The 16644-nt window shown below is 44.2% G+C and overlaps 1 protein-coding gene across 7 annotated transcripts in view; it reads right to left on the bottom strand.

The window, feature by feature from the left end:
- The window catches only part of PIP5K1C (phosphatidylinositol-4-phosphate 5-kinase type 1 gamma), a 501728-nt gene that overhangs the window by 275908 nt on the left and 209176 nt on the right, over nucleotides 1-16644 (bottom strand). For all 7 annotated transcript variants that reach the window (XM_073594381.1, XM_073594347.1, XM_073594399.1 and 4 more), the window contains 3 exons: nucleotides 8698-8781; nucleotides 2789-2837; nucleotides 2344-2428 (listed from right to left, as the gene is read on the bottom strand). In XM_073594381.1, the coding sequence (XP_073450482.1) occupies nucleotides 2344-2428; nucleotides 2789-2837; nucleotides 8698-8781 (218 nt within the window). The remainder of the gene's footprint in view (nucleotides 1-2343; nucleotides 2429-2788; nucleotides 2838-8697; nucleotides 8782-16644) is intronic.

The following is a 16644-nucleotide window of genomic DNA, read 5'->3' as shown; positions in this document are numbered from 1 at the left end:
AGCAAGTTTTCTATCCAAGAACAAACCTTATGGTCCATGCCTACAGACCTCAGCTTATAGATTAAGCGTTTGTGGGGGACTGTGTCAAATGCTTTTGTAAAATCCAGATACACCACATCCATCGGCCTTACTTTGTGCAGATGGCAGCTCACTTACTCGTAGAATGTTAATAGGTTGGTTTGGCAGGAGCGACCTTTCATAAACCCCTGCTGATTACTGCTAATGATACTGTTTTCGTCAGCAAATTCTTGGATATGGTCCCTTTCCATTCCTTCAAATAGTTTACAAACTACCAACATAGACTGACAGTCCTTTAGTTCCCTGGAATATATCTCTGCCTTTTTTGTATATTGGTACTAGGTGGGCCTTTCGCCAATCAGCTAGTACCCAACCTGTCAGTATGCTGTCCATGAAGATTAGGAATAGCGGTCTGGCTATAACTTGACAGGGTTCCTTAAGGACTCTCGGGTGTAAGCCATCTGATCCCGGTGATTTATGTTAAGCTTCTCTAATCCTTTCCGGACTCCAGCCTCTGTTATTCACGGATAGATCCTGTGACGTGTTACTAACAATACTGTCATGGTCGGTATACCCCTCCTTTTCCAGTGTGAAGACCGAGGAGAAGAAAGCATTTAGCACAGCTGCCTTCTTCTTGTCATCTGTAACCATCTTCCCTACCTCGTCCTTTATGGGGTCTATGTGTTCCTTCCTCACCTTTTTACTGTTAATACATTTAAAAAACTTATTGGGATTATTTTTACTCTCCTCCGCTATGTGTCTCTCATAGTCTTTTTTAGCCGCCCTGATTGAGTTCTTAAACCTCACATTGCATTCCTTGTTTTGTTGGAATGCTGACAATGACCCCTTCCCGTACTTTTTAAAGGCCTTTTTTTGTCCTTAATATGACAGTTTACAATTCGGTTCATCCACCCAGGTTTTACCTTTGTTCTTCTATATTACCCCTTGGAATCCATTCAGTGACACATTTATTTAATATATTCCTAAAGCATTCACATTTTTCCTCTGTGTTCCCCATTTCAACTATTTGGTTAAAACTACTTAATATCCAGCAGCACTGAGCGCAGTTTAGAAAAGTTGCCTCTTTTGAAATTTTGTGCCTCCCTTTCCTATGATTTATGTTGAATGTACTAATTCTGTGGTCACTAGTTCTCAAGTTGTCCCATATTTCCACATCTGTAATCAGATCTGTATAATTTGTAATTAAAAGATCTAGCAATGCATTTCTTTTAGTCGGGGAATCCACCAATTGGGACATGAAGTTGTCCTGTGAAACAGAAATGGTGGGCCTTTAATGAGTGGGCTGTCCCTTCCGCCCAGTTAATGTCGGGATAGTTGAAGTCCTCCATTATGCTGACATTTCCCTGTCTTGCTGCCATTTCTAACTGTGAAAGGAGATCCAACTCCTACTCTTCCCTCAGGGTAGGGGGCCTGTAACATACCCCCACTAGTAATTTACCGCTTACTTCTACCCTTTGAAGTTCCACCCATATGGACTCCACCTCCTCCTTGCCCCATCACTGATGTTATTTCGCTATTCTACCTGCAAATCATTCCTGATATATAGACACAGCCCTCCCCCTCTCCTACCCCTATTTTTTTTAAAACAAGTTGTGCACTGACTTGGTATCGGTCTCTTGCACTCTCCTTTACAGCAGGGATCAGACTGGGAGAAGGAGAAGCCCCAAGTAGCCATTATTTTGTTCTTCATTGCTTATGTGCTAACAAAGAACATGTTGATAGGAAGAGAGATCAGAGTGACAGAGAGGTCAGTTCATCAGTCTACTTCCTCTCCTTTCACTGGCCATTTGCATGCTGGAGTAGGGACAGGACCTGTAAGCATTAAAGTGACTGTAAATACTCAATTTTATTTTATTAAAATAACAAACGTTAAACTTACCTGCTCTGCACAATGGTTTTGCACAAAGCAGTCCTGATCCTCTCCTCTTCTTGGGTGCCCCGCTGGTGCTCCTGGCTCCTCAGCCGCCGCCGAGTCCCCTTATAGCAAGCTGTGTATTTAGCAGTCTGCCTGGAGTTAAGCTTTAAGCTGTGTTCACTTTGAATACCTAATCATGTGCTAGCAAAAACCATGTTTTTTTCCCCCCTTCCACATGATAGGGTATTTGAAGGGAGCACAGACTGACCCCATTTACCAACATTAATTTGAAAAGTACACATTCACCTTGCTTATTGAACTAAATGAGCCTCTGCTCCCTTAGTAAATCAACTTCAAGTATGGCAAGGAACAAAAAAAAAAAGCTGCGGTTTACAGTTTAAAAAGATTATATTACTAAATGATTTAACCTGCTAGCAGGTACAACTCACATGATGTCTTTCTGAACACTGTATTAGTCATAAACTTGAAGAAACGTTCAGCATAGAAGCCCGGTCTGTGTACAGAAACCGTGTCCTGAAAAAAAAAAAAAAAAAAAAAAAAAAAACTTAGGCATGAATGATCAAAGTAAGCACTGCACTGTTAGGAAAGCCATACATGATACATTTTTTTCATTCAATCAGTGATTTGAATGAAAAAAAAATGAGCCCATTTCCCCATCCACACATTCAATGTGGATGAGGAATGCTTCCCACTGTGCTATTGGGAGTCTTCCCAGCTGGCAGAATACAATGATCAGTTTTGCCGGATATAGCACTGGCACTGATCATTCGGGAAAAGCCCAACAGACTGGTTTTACACAAGTCAGTTCGGCTTTTCTAGGCTGCAGACCATTATTTTTATTTTTTTATTTATTGTCAATCTTGTGTAACTTACTCCATCGTGAACGAGAGCTTTCCACGTGTGTTCCAACTTTTTGATAAATCTAGAAAAGTAAAAAAAATGAAATATGCATTGCAATCACAAATGCTTCTTCTTTAATATCATACTGCAATAATTTAAAGAGGCATAAAACAAAAATTCCCTAACTACACAACAGTCACGTGTAGACAAACTACCGCTCTAATGCTCCTATCACTGATATCAGCCAACAAGACATGTAATGAACTGGTGCAGATCGTATGAAACAGCTCGTCAGGCTACAATATGCTACAGAAAAATTGAAAACCGATCACACACAAGATGCCGACTCACCGTGACCAAAACTAAACCAGGTAATGTAAGATGGCTTCAGCTTTTAACTCCACCCTCCAGAGAGGTTCCTCAGATGTGTTTCACATCTGAGGGACCTCTCTGGTGGGTGGAGAGCAGAGCTGAAGCCATCTTACATTACCTGGTTTAGTTTTGGTCACAGTGGGGTTGATTTACTAAAGCACCTTGTCGGCAAATGGGCTCACTCCCGTGCATTACTGACTACTGTTAGTCAGAGAAAAGATTTACCAAAGCACGCAGTCAACAAATAGTAATGAATGCAAATTTACTAATGGTCACAAAACTAAGCGACCATCTAAATGAGTTGCCCTCCTAGAACCAGGTGCACGGCAGAGAAAAATCTTGTTTAAAAATATGATTTCAAGCAATTTATACTTGCTATACATATAGTTGTGCTCATAAGTTTACATACCCTGGCAGAATTGATGATTTCTTGGCCATTTTTCAGAGAATATGAATAACAAAAAAACTTTTCTTTCACTCGTGGTTAGTGTTTGGCTGAAGCCATTTATTGTCAACTGTGTTTACTCTTTTTAAATCATAATCACAACAGAAACTACCCAAATGACCCTGATCAAAAGTTTACATATCCCAATTCTTAATACCGTGTATTGCCCCCTTTAACATCAATGTCAGTTTGAAGTCTTTTGTGGCATTTGTGGATAAGGCTTTTTATCTTCTCAGATGGTAAAGTTGCCCATTCCTCTTGGCAAAAAGCCTCCAGTTCCTGGGCTGTCTTGCATGAACTGCATGTTTGAGATCTCCCCAGAGTGGCTCAATGATATTGAGGTCACGAGACTGAGATGGCCACTTCAGAACCTTCACTCTTTGAAAAGGTTCCTGCACTACTTTGATACAGAGAGTGTAAATTCAGATCAAGGTCGCACTCCAAAGTCACACTCCAAATTGTGTGACTTTGGAGTCACATTAGTGGAAACGTGGCCTAATAGTTGCCCACATAGATATTCTCCTAAAAGCCAAAACCTCACTTTTTTCTTCATAAATATTCAGGTTTGGGGCTAAGGGGGTCGCTGCATGTCTGCTGGGGTGTGCAGCATGCCCTTTGCAACTGCTGTGTCCACCGGATCATGGCTCATGGTACCGTTCCGCTTTGAGCGGCCTGGGCTTATGGAATCACTATGCGATCACATGATCACAATGTCTACAAGGCTTTTATGAATTAATCTCATGTATAACAGCTTTGCTTCCTATACTAGTCAGCTGTGATTGGTCCACAGCTGTCACAGGGTACCTGGGCCTATGACAGCACCCTGTACCATGTGATTAGCTTTAGCCAATCACAGATCAGTGGCGGCCCATCCATTAGGGGTGACCAGGTGCCGCCTCCTATCTCCTCTCCACCCCCTATATGCAGTGGACAGATTCATGCGTAGCATGAATCTATCCATGGCCGTTCCCTATTCATGTGTCCGGCCCCTTTCGGGGCACCGGGCACATGAATTACAGTGGCCAGGTTTTTTTTAACCACCTGATTAGAGCCATAGGCTCTAATAGGCTTCAAAATAGGCTGGGCTCGGGACACTGGGGATGTGTCCGGAGCCCACCCAGGTGTGTAACAGCAAATGAACATTTGCTGTTGCAACACTGATCCTCCTCCCGGCCAATCGGGAAGGGGGTCTGGTAACCATCACCCGATTGGCTGACAGTACAGGCGATCCTATTGGACGCCTTGCAAGGGGGAGGGAAGAGTTGTACGGCGTCTCTATGAGAGACATCTTGCTACCATTCACCAACTGCCTGACCCGGCACTAAGATGGGGTAAGTGCCGGGCAGACAGCGGGAGGAGTTCTCCTGGATCCGTTTGCTTCGCTGACCAGGTTGGAGTGGCTGGTACAAAGATTTTCATTGCATCACCAATCAAAATGTTATCATAAAAAAATTGACCCCCCCACTCAGAGTAGTGCAGTGTTACTATGGTGACACTGAACTACTCGGATGATAGTATGTAACATAAGTTCAAATATATATCAATAAAAAATCAATATCAATAAAAAGTTTTTTGTACACACATTTTAGTTTTTTTTTCTCTGTTTAACATACTTTCCCCAGTCAGCGTCCCTAAACCCCACCAATCCAGTCATATGCTGACGCATAAGAACATAAGTCATTTGCTTGGGCTAAGGGCTGTTTCACACCACAAAAACGCATTGCACCAATGCATTCCGGATGCATTTCCGCATGCACGTTTTTAATGTGCTTTTGACACGTCTGGTGCATTTTTGGATGCTTTCCAGATGCTTTTTCTCCTTTTTTCCACTGTTTGGTGTTTTTTTTATGCGTTCCAGTGCATTCTGGTGCATTTTTGATGCGTTTTACCAAGTTGCAGTACAGTCCAGTGCAAGAAAAATGCAGCATGTTCTACTTTTTTTTCTGGAACTGACCGCACTGGTGTGAACTATGCCATTGGAAATCATATAACCTAGTGCTGCTAAACAGATGTGCTAACCACTAAGCCAATGTGCTGCCCATAGCTTTAACTACAATATATAGTAGTACCATGATTCAAGAATAAAATATATACGGTAATTATAAGTAGATATTCTAATAAAATTTGAATTATTTGTCATATACTAGAGAGCAGTGGTAGGCAACCTTTTGAGTACAGTGTGCCGATTTTTTTTCAAAGAAATTGAGCGTGCAAATTTTATAACAAAAAAATGTTAACCCTCGATCACGAAAAGGATTTTTTATAAAGTAAATGCTGTAAACTACTTTAGTAGTGAGAAATTAACATTCTGCTCTCTCACACCTCAGATCAGCCCCAATTCCTGCAACTCCACACCTCAGGTCATTGTCCCCCCTGCAAATCTGTTTCACCATTGTAACCCCCCTGCTCATCTGCCCCACCACTGTAACCCCCCTGCTCATCTGCCCCACCTCTGTAACACCATGCACATCTGCCCCACCTCCGTAACCCCCTGCACATCTGCCCCACCTCTGTAACCCCCTGCTCTCCCACCCCACCTCTGTTCCCCCTGCTCTTCTGCTGCACCACTGTAACCCCCTGCTCTCCTGCCACACCACTGTAACCCCTTGCTCATCTGTCCCACCAATACACCTCCTTTCATATCTGCCCCACTGCTCTACCCCCCTGCTTTCCTGTCCCACCACTGATCCCCCTTCTCATCTGCCCCAACACTAAACCCCCCTGCTCAGCTGGCCCAACACTAAACCCTCCTGCTCATCTGGCCCAACACTGAACCCTCTTTCTCATCTGGGCCAACACTGAACCCCCCTACTCATCTGGCCCAACACTGAACCCCCCTGCTCATCTGGCCCAACACTGAACCCCCCTGCTCATCTGGCCCAACACTAAACCCCCTTTCTCATCTGGCCCAACACTGAACCCCCCTGCTCATCTGGCCCAACACTGAACCCCCCTGCTCATCTGGCCCAACACTGAACCCCCTGCTCATCTGGCCCAACACTGAACCCCCTGGTCATCTGGCCCAACACTGAACCCCCTGCTCATCTGGCCCAACACTGTACACCCCTTGCTCTCCTGTCCAACTGCTGAACCCCCCTTCACATCTCTTCCACCGCTGTACCTCCCTGCACATCTGCCCCACCGCTGTACCCTCCTGCTCATTTTTCCCACTGCTGTACCCCCTGCTCATCTGCTCCACCGCTGTACCCACTTCTCATCTATGATATGCGTGATATGCAAAGTGATGAAAGGAAGCAGAGATGAGACACATCTACCTGTCCTGGCACACTCATCCTGCTGATCCAACTCTCGCCTCCAGCCCACGTGCTTGTATGTGATGTCACATACAAGCATCTGGAATGGATGCGCAATGATGAGCTCAGGTCAAGGGTATTTTCTGAAAGCAGTGGGCCTGTGAGCAGGATCATAAGTTGGGCCCCCGCAGCTGAGAAAAAGTGTGGCGCACTGCGCCACAGGAAAAGTTGGGTGTGATTTTCATTGTGTTGAATACTGGCTCTGGCTTAAAAGGGACACAGAGTGCAGGGGTTCAGTAGTGATGCAAAGGTTCAGGAATAATTTCAACAAAGTTCCCAGAAGCTCAACAGTAATTCCACAAACCGTCACCTGATTGTGGTTTTCTCAATCACAGTGAAATCCCTTCTAAGATTGGTAGTGGCAACCAAGCGAGTCATCTTCCTCCAGATGGTGGGCGCGGCAAGCAGGACTGTGATTGGCTTTAGCAGTGGCCAATGACAGTCCTCTTCCTCCTGGAAACAGGAACCCCCCCCAGCAGAACTGCACCCAATCTCTTGCCCATCACAAAAGCTGATGATTGCAGCTACAGCAAAGTTAGAGAACCAAACAATGTTTTCAATCTTTTACAATGTGTGGAGGAATAGTGCCTCCCCCTCAGTGCAGGTGCAGCGTGGGGAACTCTGAAATTGGAATGCATTAGTGGCTCACTGACACTTCCCTGCGCTCTTCTACTGACGGGGAGGGGGTCGAGTGCTGGCAAAAAAGGCTTTGTGTGTCGCTTGCGGCACCAGTGTCGGGGGTTGCCTACCCCTGTATTAGAGATATAACAAATTTTTATAGATATGTTTAACATTAGAAAAAGTATGCATTACTCTACTAACGGTCATTAAAAATGCATTAGTTTGTAGAACACTACAAAACAGGAAAGAAAATTAATATCTCTAGTGTTGAAAGTAGCTAAACAATAAATCACACTTGCCAATTGTTTCTTTTCACGCACAAACAGGATCTTGGCTAAATCCTGCAGTTCTACACTCTCTAGAGACCACGTTTAGTATTTTCTATTATGAAAAAGTGACTATACGGACTTGACATTTACTAATAGGCGTTCACCTATTTGATGGTGCCTCTCCGTTCTCCACGTCAAAGTCTTAGTTGTTTCTATTAGGTGCAATTAGGAGTCTAACATCTATTGCTTCTTCTTATTCTTAAAGCGGAGTTTCACTAAAAAAAAAAAATTTTAGATGTCAGCAGCTGCAAATACTGCAGCTGCTGACTTTTAAAATAAGGACACTTACCTGTCCCGGGGTCCAGCGATGTCGGCACCCGAGACCGAGCCGTCCCTCGATCCTCGGGTGCTGCCGCCGCCATTCTCACTGAGGGAATCAGGAAGTGAAGCGTTGCGGCTTCACTGCCCGGTTCCCTACTGCGCATGCGCGAGTCGCGCTGCGCGTCTACACTGGTCCCCGTTGTGTTGTGGGAACTGTGTATTTCCCACAACACAACGGGGGTGGGCGGGGAGTCTGCGGCTAGCTGCGGCTAGCTATACCCGGAAGTGGGTGCAGATACCTGTATTATACAGGTATCTGCACCCCCCTCCCCCCTGAAAGGTGCCAATTGTGACACCGGAGGGGGGGAGGAATCCGATGAGCGGAAGTTCCACTTTAGGGTGGAACTCCGCTTTAAGTAAATTAACCTCATTGAGTCAGCTTCCTGTGTATGATCGGTTGCCATTTTTATTACACAACAATGGTGCCATGCTATCATAAAAACCACATTACTATGTAGGATCTCAAATTCTGCTAAGGTATGGAAACAAGCAAAATACAAATTACTTATAGGCAAATGGTAAATAAAGGTATTAATATACCTGAACGACTGCAATATGTCAATAATTCCTATGTACAGTAACAGACGTTCCCCTCTTCCACTCACAGCTGGAATACCTCCCATTCTATAACGGATGCAGTAGTTGTGAAAACAACAAGAAACATTCTGTATCAAAAAACAGGCGCAAAATCATAATAAAGTGCAATTATTATAATCAGAAAAACATGTAGGCAGACAAAAGATGCTACTATATCTTAAACCACACATTGCAGGCTCTATTAGCATAAACCAATTGGATCAGCTCACTAGAACAGACAAAAAAAAAAGTTGCAGCTTTGGTTAAAATGAAAAACACAAGATAAACATCTCTCAGGCTGCATTCACACCTGAGCATTTAGTTTTCAGGCAGAAAGTTGCACGTTTTTACAGCGATTTTGCACAGGTCAAAAAGTTACCAATGTAAAAAGCAGAAAAACGCCTGTAATCTGCCCAAAAAGAAGCTCATGTACTTTTTTGAGCTTCAGGCGTTTTGTTTCAAGCTACAAAACGCTCAGCTGTGAACAGGGGCCATTTAAATGAATAGGATTTTGCTTGTTGGGCGTTTTTCAGGCGTTTTACAAGCTGAAAACGCTCAGGTGTGAAAGCAGCCTCAAAGCAGATAATGAACCCTTGCACACTGCAGCTTGAAAAAGCTCAGTACAGCTTTTTCTTTTTTACTGAGCTAAAATACAGCACGTTAATTGTAATATGCCTATGCACACAGGCGCATAAACAAGAGCCGTGCATTCTTGGCAAGTAATTTACACCTCATGTGCACAAGTTGGCGCCATTGCGCACAAAATGTGTGCAAATGCCAATTTACATATTGTGCAGAACAAAAAACGTTAAAATGCGTGCAAATACGTACAAAAAAAAACTGAAAAAGTAAATGCTCAAACAGGAGTATCGTGTGCAAGAGGCCAAAGGGGTTTTCTAGAAATTTTAAAGCTTCAAAAGATAAAAGGAACAAACCACCCAATGGCTTGATACAGTGCCCCTTTCCTGATTGAAACCTGTCTGGCCCTATGTGAAAATGTAATTTCCTCCCCTGCCCTTGCTAAATCATGAATGAGTTAAAATTTCACTTGCCACACCCAGACCTGTTGAATCAAGAAATTGCATAAATAGAAGCTGTCTGACAAAGTGAAGCACACTAAAAGATCTCAAAAAGGAACACATCATGCTGTGATCTAAAGAAATTCAAGAACAGATGAGAAAAAGTAATTGACATGTATCAGTCTGGAACGGATTACAAAGCCATTTCTAAGGCTTTGGGACTCCAGCAAACCACGGTGAGAGCCATTATCAACAAATAGAGAAAACATGGAACAGCGGTGAACCTTCCCAGGAGAGACTGACCTACCAAAATTACTCCAAGAGCACAACGACGACTCATCCAGGAGGTCATAAAAGAACCCAGAACAAAATCTAAAGAACTGCAGGCCTCACTTGCCTCAGTTAAAGCGTTTGTTACCCCAACACTTTATATTCCTGAAATGTGCTTTATGTACCATATACTTGTATGAAAAAGTATCCTATTCTCTTTGTATTTCTTCCTTTATGTGAAATCCCTGGTGTTCCAGCTAGTCCCCTTGCTTTCCTATTAAAAAACTGACCACAAAAGCAAGACAGCACATCGTGGTCAGTTCTCTAGCTATGTTGGGAACTAAGTGTACCCTCCTCCAATGATCAGGCTTGTCCTGACATGCCCCCACTGCACAGCCATTCACTGACCAATGCCACGTACACACGATCAGAAATTCCGCCAGAAAAAGTCCAATGTGAGCTTTTGGCTGGAAATCCCGACCGTGTATATGTTCCATTGGACTTTTGCTGGCGGAATTTCCGCTAGCAAAAGATTGAGAGCAGGTTCTCTATTTTTCCATCGGAAAAAGTTCCTATCGGAAATTCCGTTTGTCTGTTTGCAAAAAAACACGCATGCTCAGAATCAAGTATGAGACGGAAGCGCTCGGTCTGGTAAAAGTAGCGTTCGTAATGGAGATAACACATTCATCACGCTGTATATTTTTGGATGTTTTAATGCAGCACATTCTTTTGTTCTTTATAATGCTAGAAGAATGAAGTTGTTTTGCTGCTAATATTCTGACAGACTTATTTCTTTGTTATTTCTTGTGATCTCCTTAATAATATTTTTAGTTTTAAAGCCAGATCTCCATAATAATGTTTAGAATTATTTTTTATAGCGTTTTTTTTTCGCTATAATCGCCCCTGATGTTAGTTCCATTCCAGCCAGTGTCATTACTACAGTGGCAGTGCATATTTTTTTTAGCACTGATCACTGTATTAGTGTGAATGGTCCCCAAAAAGTGTCAGAATGTTCGCCACAATATCGCAGTCCCGCTATAAGTCGCTAATCGCCACCATTACTAGTAAAAAAAAAAGTTTAAAAAAATCTCATAGTCTGTAGACGCTATAACTTTTGCGCAAACCAAACAATATATGCTTGTTGGGATTTTTTTTTACCAAAAATATGTAGCAGAATACATATTGGTCTACACTTTAAGAAATTTAAAGTTTTTCAATGTTTTTATTGGACATGTTTTATAGCAGAAAGTAAAAAATATTTGTTTATTTTTTCAAAAGTGGTCTTTTATTTTTTGCACTATAATCCAAAAACACAGGAGGTGATCAAATACCACCAAAAGAAAGCCATTTGTGGGGGAAAAAAAAAAGGACAAATTTTATTTGGGAACAGCGTTGCATGACCACACAATTATCAGTTAAATTAACACAGTAGTATCACAAAAATAGGATTTTTTATAACAGCTTACCTGTAAAATCCTTTTCTTTTGAGGTACATCACGGGACACCGAGCCTCAGTAATTACTGATGTGTTATGGGTATTACAAGGTGATTGGACACTGGTCACACCCTAGACAGGAAGTTGAACCCCCTATATAACCCCTCCCCTTACTGGGGATACCTCAGTTTTGTAGCAAAGCAATATAAGTATATTAGAAGAGGAGCGGGACCTCTGTATCCCGTGATGTACCTCAAAAGAAAAGGATTTTACAGGTAAGCTGTTATAAAAAATCCTATTTTCTTTCTCGTACATCACGGGACACAGAGCCTCAGTAATTACTGATGGGATGTCCCAGAGCAATGCTATTTGAGGGGAGGGGACCACACAACGTAGGGTGTAATCAGACCTGAGGACCTCGTACCGCTGCCTGCAGCACACTACGTCCAAAGGCGATATCCTCATGCCTTCCCACATCCACCTGATAAAATCTGGTGAATGTATGGACTGAAGACCAGGTTGCGGCCTTGCAGATTTGAGCCATAGAGGCCCGGTGATGCACCGCCCAAGAAGCACTAATAGCCCTTGTGGAGTGTGCCTTGATTTGAAAAGGTGGAATTTTTTTGTTTCAAACCGTAAGCATGAATAATCATTTGTCGAATCCATTTCGAAATGGTAGACTTTGACGCTGCCTGTCCTCTATTGGGACCTTCTAGCAGTACAAACAAAACATCCGTTTTGCGAATTTGAGCAGTTGCTTCCAGATAGGCCTTGACTGCCCTTACTACATCCAAAGAATGTAGTGACCTTTCTTCCGTAGAACAGGGATCTGGAAAAAAGGAAGGCAGAACAATATCTTGGTTTAGATGGAAATCTGAAACCACTTTCGGTAGAAAGCTAGGATGAGGGCGCAATACCACTCTATCCTTATGCATGATTAAATAAGGTTCTTTACAGGAAAGGGCTGCTAATTCTGATACTCTTCTAGCTGAAGAAATGGCTACCAGAAAAATTAACTTTCTTGTCAACAAGACCAAGGGAATCTGACGTATTGGTTCAAAAGGCTGTTTCTGTAAAACTGACAGAGCCAAATTCAAGTCCCAGGGGTTTAGGGGCGCTTTAACCGGAGGATTAAGACGCGTCACCCCCTGTATAAAGTTTCGGACCAAAGAATGTGAAGCAAGTGGCCGTTGAAATAATACTGATAAGGCCGAGACCTGGCCCTTGATGGTACTCAAGGCCAGCTTCATTTCTAATCCTATTTGTAGAAAGTCAAGAATTCTACCTATGACATATTTTCTGGGATGCCAACCCCTGGCTTCACACCAGGATACATAAGTCTTCCAAACTCTATGATAAATCACTCTGGAAGCTGTCTTCCTTGCATTGATTAAGGTAGAGATCACAGGACCTGAAAGCCCAGGACTCTTCAGAACGTGGGTTTCAATAGCCAAACCATCAAATTTAGCATTTGTAAGGCAGGATGGAACACTGGACCTTGAGATAACAGGTCTGGACGTGACGGTAGGGTCCACAGGGAACCCACTGTCATCCTTACTATTTCTGCATACCAAGCTCTCCTGGGCTAAGCTGGGGCTACCAGAAGTACCGACTTCTTCTCCTGCCAGATCCTGCGAAGGAGCCATGGTAGTAGCAGAATAGGAGGGAATGCATAAATCAGTGAGAACCGATGCCACGGAATCACCAACGCATCTGTCCCGCATGCAAGAGGATCCTTTGTTCTTGCCACAAACTTGTCGATCTTTTTGTTGAACCTGGATGCAAAGAGATCTACATCTGGAACCCTCCATCTTTGGCATATGGCCCAAAAGACGTCGGGGTGAAGAGACCATTCCCCTCAAATAGTCTGCCTGCCAGTTCTCTATCCCTGGAATGAAAACTGCCGATATGCATGGTACATGCTTTTCTGGCCAGACTAAAATCTGGTTCACTTCTCCCTGAGCTGCACGACTCCTGGTGCCTCCTTGATGATTGATATAAGCCACTGCTGTGGCATTGTCAGACTGGATCCTGACAGGGCAACACTGTAGCCTGAGAGTCCAGGCCCTTAGGGTTAGATACGCCGCACGGATCTTCAGAATGTTGATGGGTAAGGTCCTCTTGATTTCGGACCATTCCCCTTGGACCGCAGACTGTTCCAGAACTGCTCCCCAACCCGAAAGATTGGCATCCGTTGTTACCACTGTCCAGGTAACCGGTAAAAAGGATTTCCATTTTTGCAGGTTTTCGGGTATTAACCACCAACTGAGGCTCTGACGCACTGTAGGAGACAGATGCATCGGAAAATCTAATGCCTGTACTTTCTAATGCCTGTACTTTCTTGTTCCAGGCAGACAGGATACTGTGTTGCAGCAGTCTCGAATGAAACTGAGCATAGGGAACGGCTTCGAATGAAGCCACCATCTTTCCCAGCAGCCTCATACAAAGGCGAACAGAAGGACCCTTTTTTGTCCTGACTACCTGAATAAGTTCTTTTAAGGCACTGATCTTTGCCTGAGGTAAAAATACCTTCTCTTGGCTTGTATCTATGACCAGGCCCAAATACTCTAGTCTTCTTACTGGTTTTAAGAAAGACTTTTCTAAGTTGAGAATCCAACCTAGGTATTCCAAGTAGTTGACTGTGGTGACCAAGTTCTGGTTCAGGCAGGCTACCGACCAGTCTATCAAGAGCAGGTCGTCTAGGTATGCTATGACAGTTATACCTTGGGCCCTTAATCTGGCCAGAGGAGGAGCCAAGATCTTTGTAAACACCAGAGGTGCAGTGGCTAGCCCGAAAGGCAGGGCTATAAACTGAAAGTGGCGTTCTTCTACTTCGAAGCGCAAGTACTTTTGATGAGCAGAGAAAATGGGTACATGCAAGTACGCATCTTTGATGTCTATTGACGCCAGAAATTCTCCTCCTTGTAGGATGGAGACTACTGACCGAATTGATTCCATGTGAAAGGATCGAATCTTTAGGAATCTGTTTAGATCCTTTAGATCCAGAATGGGTCTGACATCTCCATTTGGTTTTTGAACCGTGAAAAGGTTTGAATAAAACCCCAATCCCTGCTCTTCCGTGGGAACCACCACGATGACCTTTTGCGACAATAGTCGCTCTAACGCTAGAAGGAGAGACTGCTTTTTCTCTGGATCTCTGGGGACATTCGATCTGAGGAAACGAGGAGAGGGGAATGCTCGGAACTCCAGTTTGTAACCTAGAGTTACCGTGGAGATTACCCATCTGTCCTGGAAATCTTCCTGCTAGAGCTTTGAGAACTGTAGCAGTCTTCCCCCCCACCCGAGCGAGCGGGGGCGCTCCTTCATAAAGAGGCTTTAGCATCTTGTCTAGTAGACTTCTTCCCCCAGGACTTCTTTTGTCCCTGGGGTCGACTCTGAAATTTATTTCTTGAGCCTGACGGAGGAGGCCGTCGCGACTACCTGGAGGCTGATGCTCCTGGCACTGGGGAAAGAGCCTGTTTAAAAGAGGGACGTTTACTCCTTTTCTTAACTGGTAAGAGTGTGCTTTTCCCACTAGAGATCTTTTGGATATAGTTGTCCAAATCCTCTCCAAACAGCCTTGCACCACGAAATGGAAATCCAGCCAGAAGCTTCTTACATGGTGATTCGGCTGACCAATTTTTCAACCATAAGATTCTATGCATATGTACCAACCCAAGCAAAAGGTTTGGATGATAGAATCTCTGATTGCATCAACAGCAAAACATAAAGCCGCTGGAAGGTTGGCCAACCCCAGGGCCTGCTGTTCAGGTAGAACTTTGAAGACCTGTTTAACATGGTCTCTCAAGTATTGACAGACTCATCGCTGCCACTGCAGGTTGAGCTACTGAACCCGCTAAGGAAAAAATATTTTTTAACAGGGATTCCATTTTTTTATCAGTTGGATCCCAAAGCATCTGAGCATTGTCGACAGGACAAGGCAGACTTTTATTTACGGAGGAAATGGCGGCGTCAACTGCCGGTATACCCCACATTTTTCTAAATTTTTCCTCCATAGGATAAAGTGTTGAAAACTTTTTAGGCGGAAAAAAATGTTTATCTGGGTGATCCCACTCAGAATAAATGAGCTTTTCTAGTAAACTATGAACAGGAAAAGCATGTCTTGTTTGAGGAGGTTTCAGCGAACCTAAAGAAGAGGAGGGTTCTTTAACTGACTCAGATACAGGCAACTTAAATGTGGAGCGGACCAATCCAGCAAGAATCTGCACTAACACCTTCTCATCCTGAGAAGCTGAAGAGGGTCCCTCTCCACTTGATTCCTCAGAAGAGGAATCATCAGTCCAATCCCGATCCTCTGAGAGGGATTCCTCTCCTTTTTCCCCAGATTTCCTCAGCTTGAGGGCCCTGGGTAACAGAGGGAGACCTAGTGCGTTTTCTTCCACTGAGTGAAGATGCGATTAAGGCCATTAATCTTTCCTCTAATCCATTAATGGTTGAGGAAAAAACCTCCTGCGTAATGTATACAGGGGCTGAAGTGCCAAAAGCAGATGCAGCCCCTGACCCCGACGGCTCTCCCTGGCCAGCCATCCCAGGTCCTTAAGGGGGGGAAGGTGCTGCAGAAGGGGGGTCCTCAGAGCCTGAGGGAGATCCCCTAGAGCCTCTGGTTTTCAGGGTATTTGTACCTCTTCTACCCATAGTGCAAAGCAACAAAAGGTGGAGGTACCACAAAAAAACACTGACTGCTGAGCGATGTAGTTCAGCAACTGCCGCTGCTACCAATGCCCAGTCTAGTGTTTTAAGTAAATGCTGCCTGGGAGAATGCCTGTGTCCCACCTCACATGCTCCCGTCAGCTCTGTGTCCCTCCATAGGCTGTGTGCACCTGAAAAAGTGTGCACTTTATAGCCTGTGTAGCCAGCGATGTGGGCGGTTGAACGCGCTGGACGTTGCGTTAATGCTCTGCCCCCACCTCCTCCGACCACCCCCCCTCGCTTTTTTCAAAAACGTGTGCTTTCCCGCGCAACCCGAGGCTCCGATCCTCGGGACAAGCATGGAGGGGAGGCTGGGGTGGAGGAGAGAGAAGGGCCGGTGGATGGGGAACCTGCCGAACAGTAGCGGCGGCGGTGGTGATGCGGTATACTACCGCTGTTCGACAATAGGCATAGCATACATTTAATTTAAAGGAGAAACCTACTAGAATTAAAAAATTCTTGAGGAGTCTCCCTTAC

The sequence above is a fragment of the Aquarana catesbeiana genome, linkage group LG01, assembly GCF_042186555.1.
Source record: "Aquarana catesbeiana isolate 2022-GZ linkage group LG01, ASM4218655v1, whole genome shotgun sequence".
NCBI classification, from domain to species: domain Eukaryota; kingdom Metazoa; phylum Chordata; class Amphibia; order Anura; family Ranidae; genus Aquarana; species Aquarana catesbeiana.
Note: the sequence above shows the minus strand (reverse complement) of the source record. Positions and strands in the feature narration are given on the sequence as shown.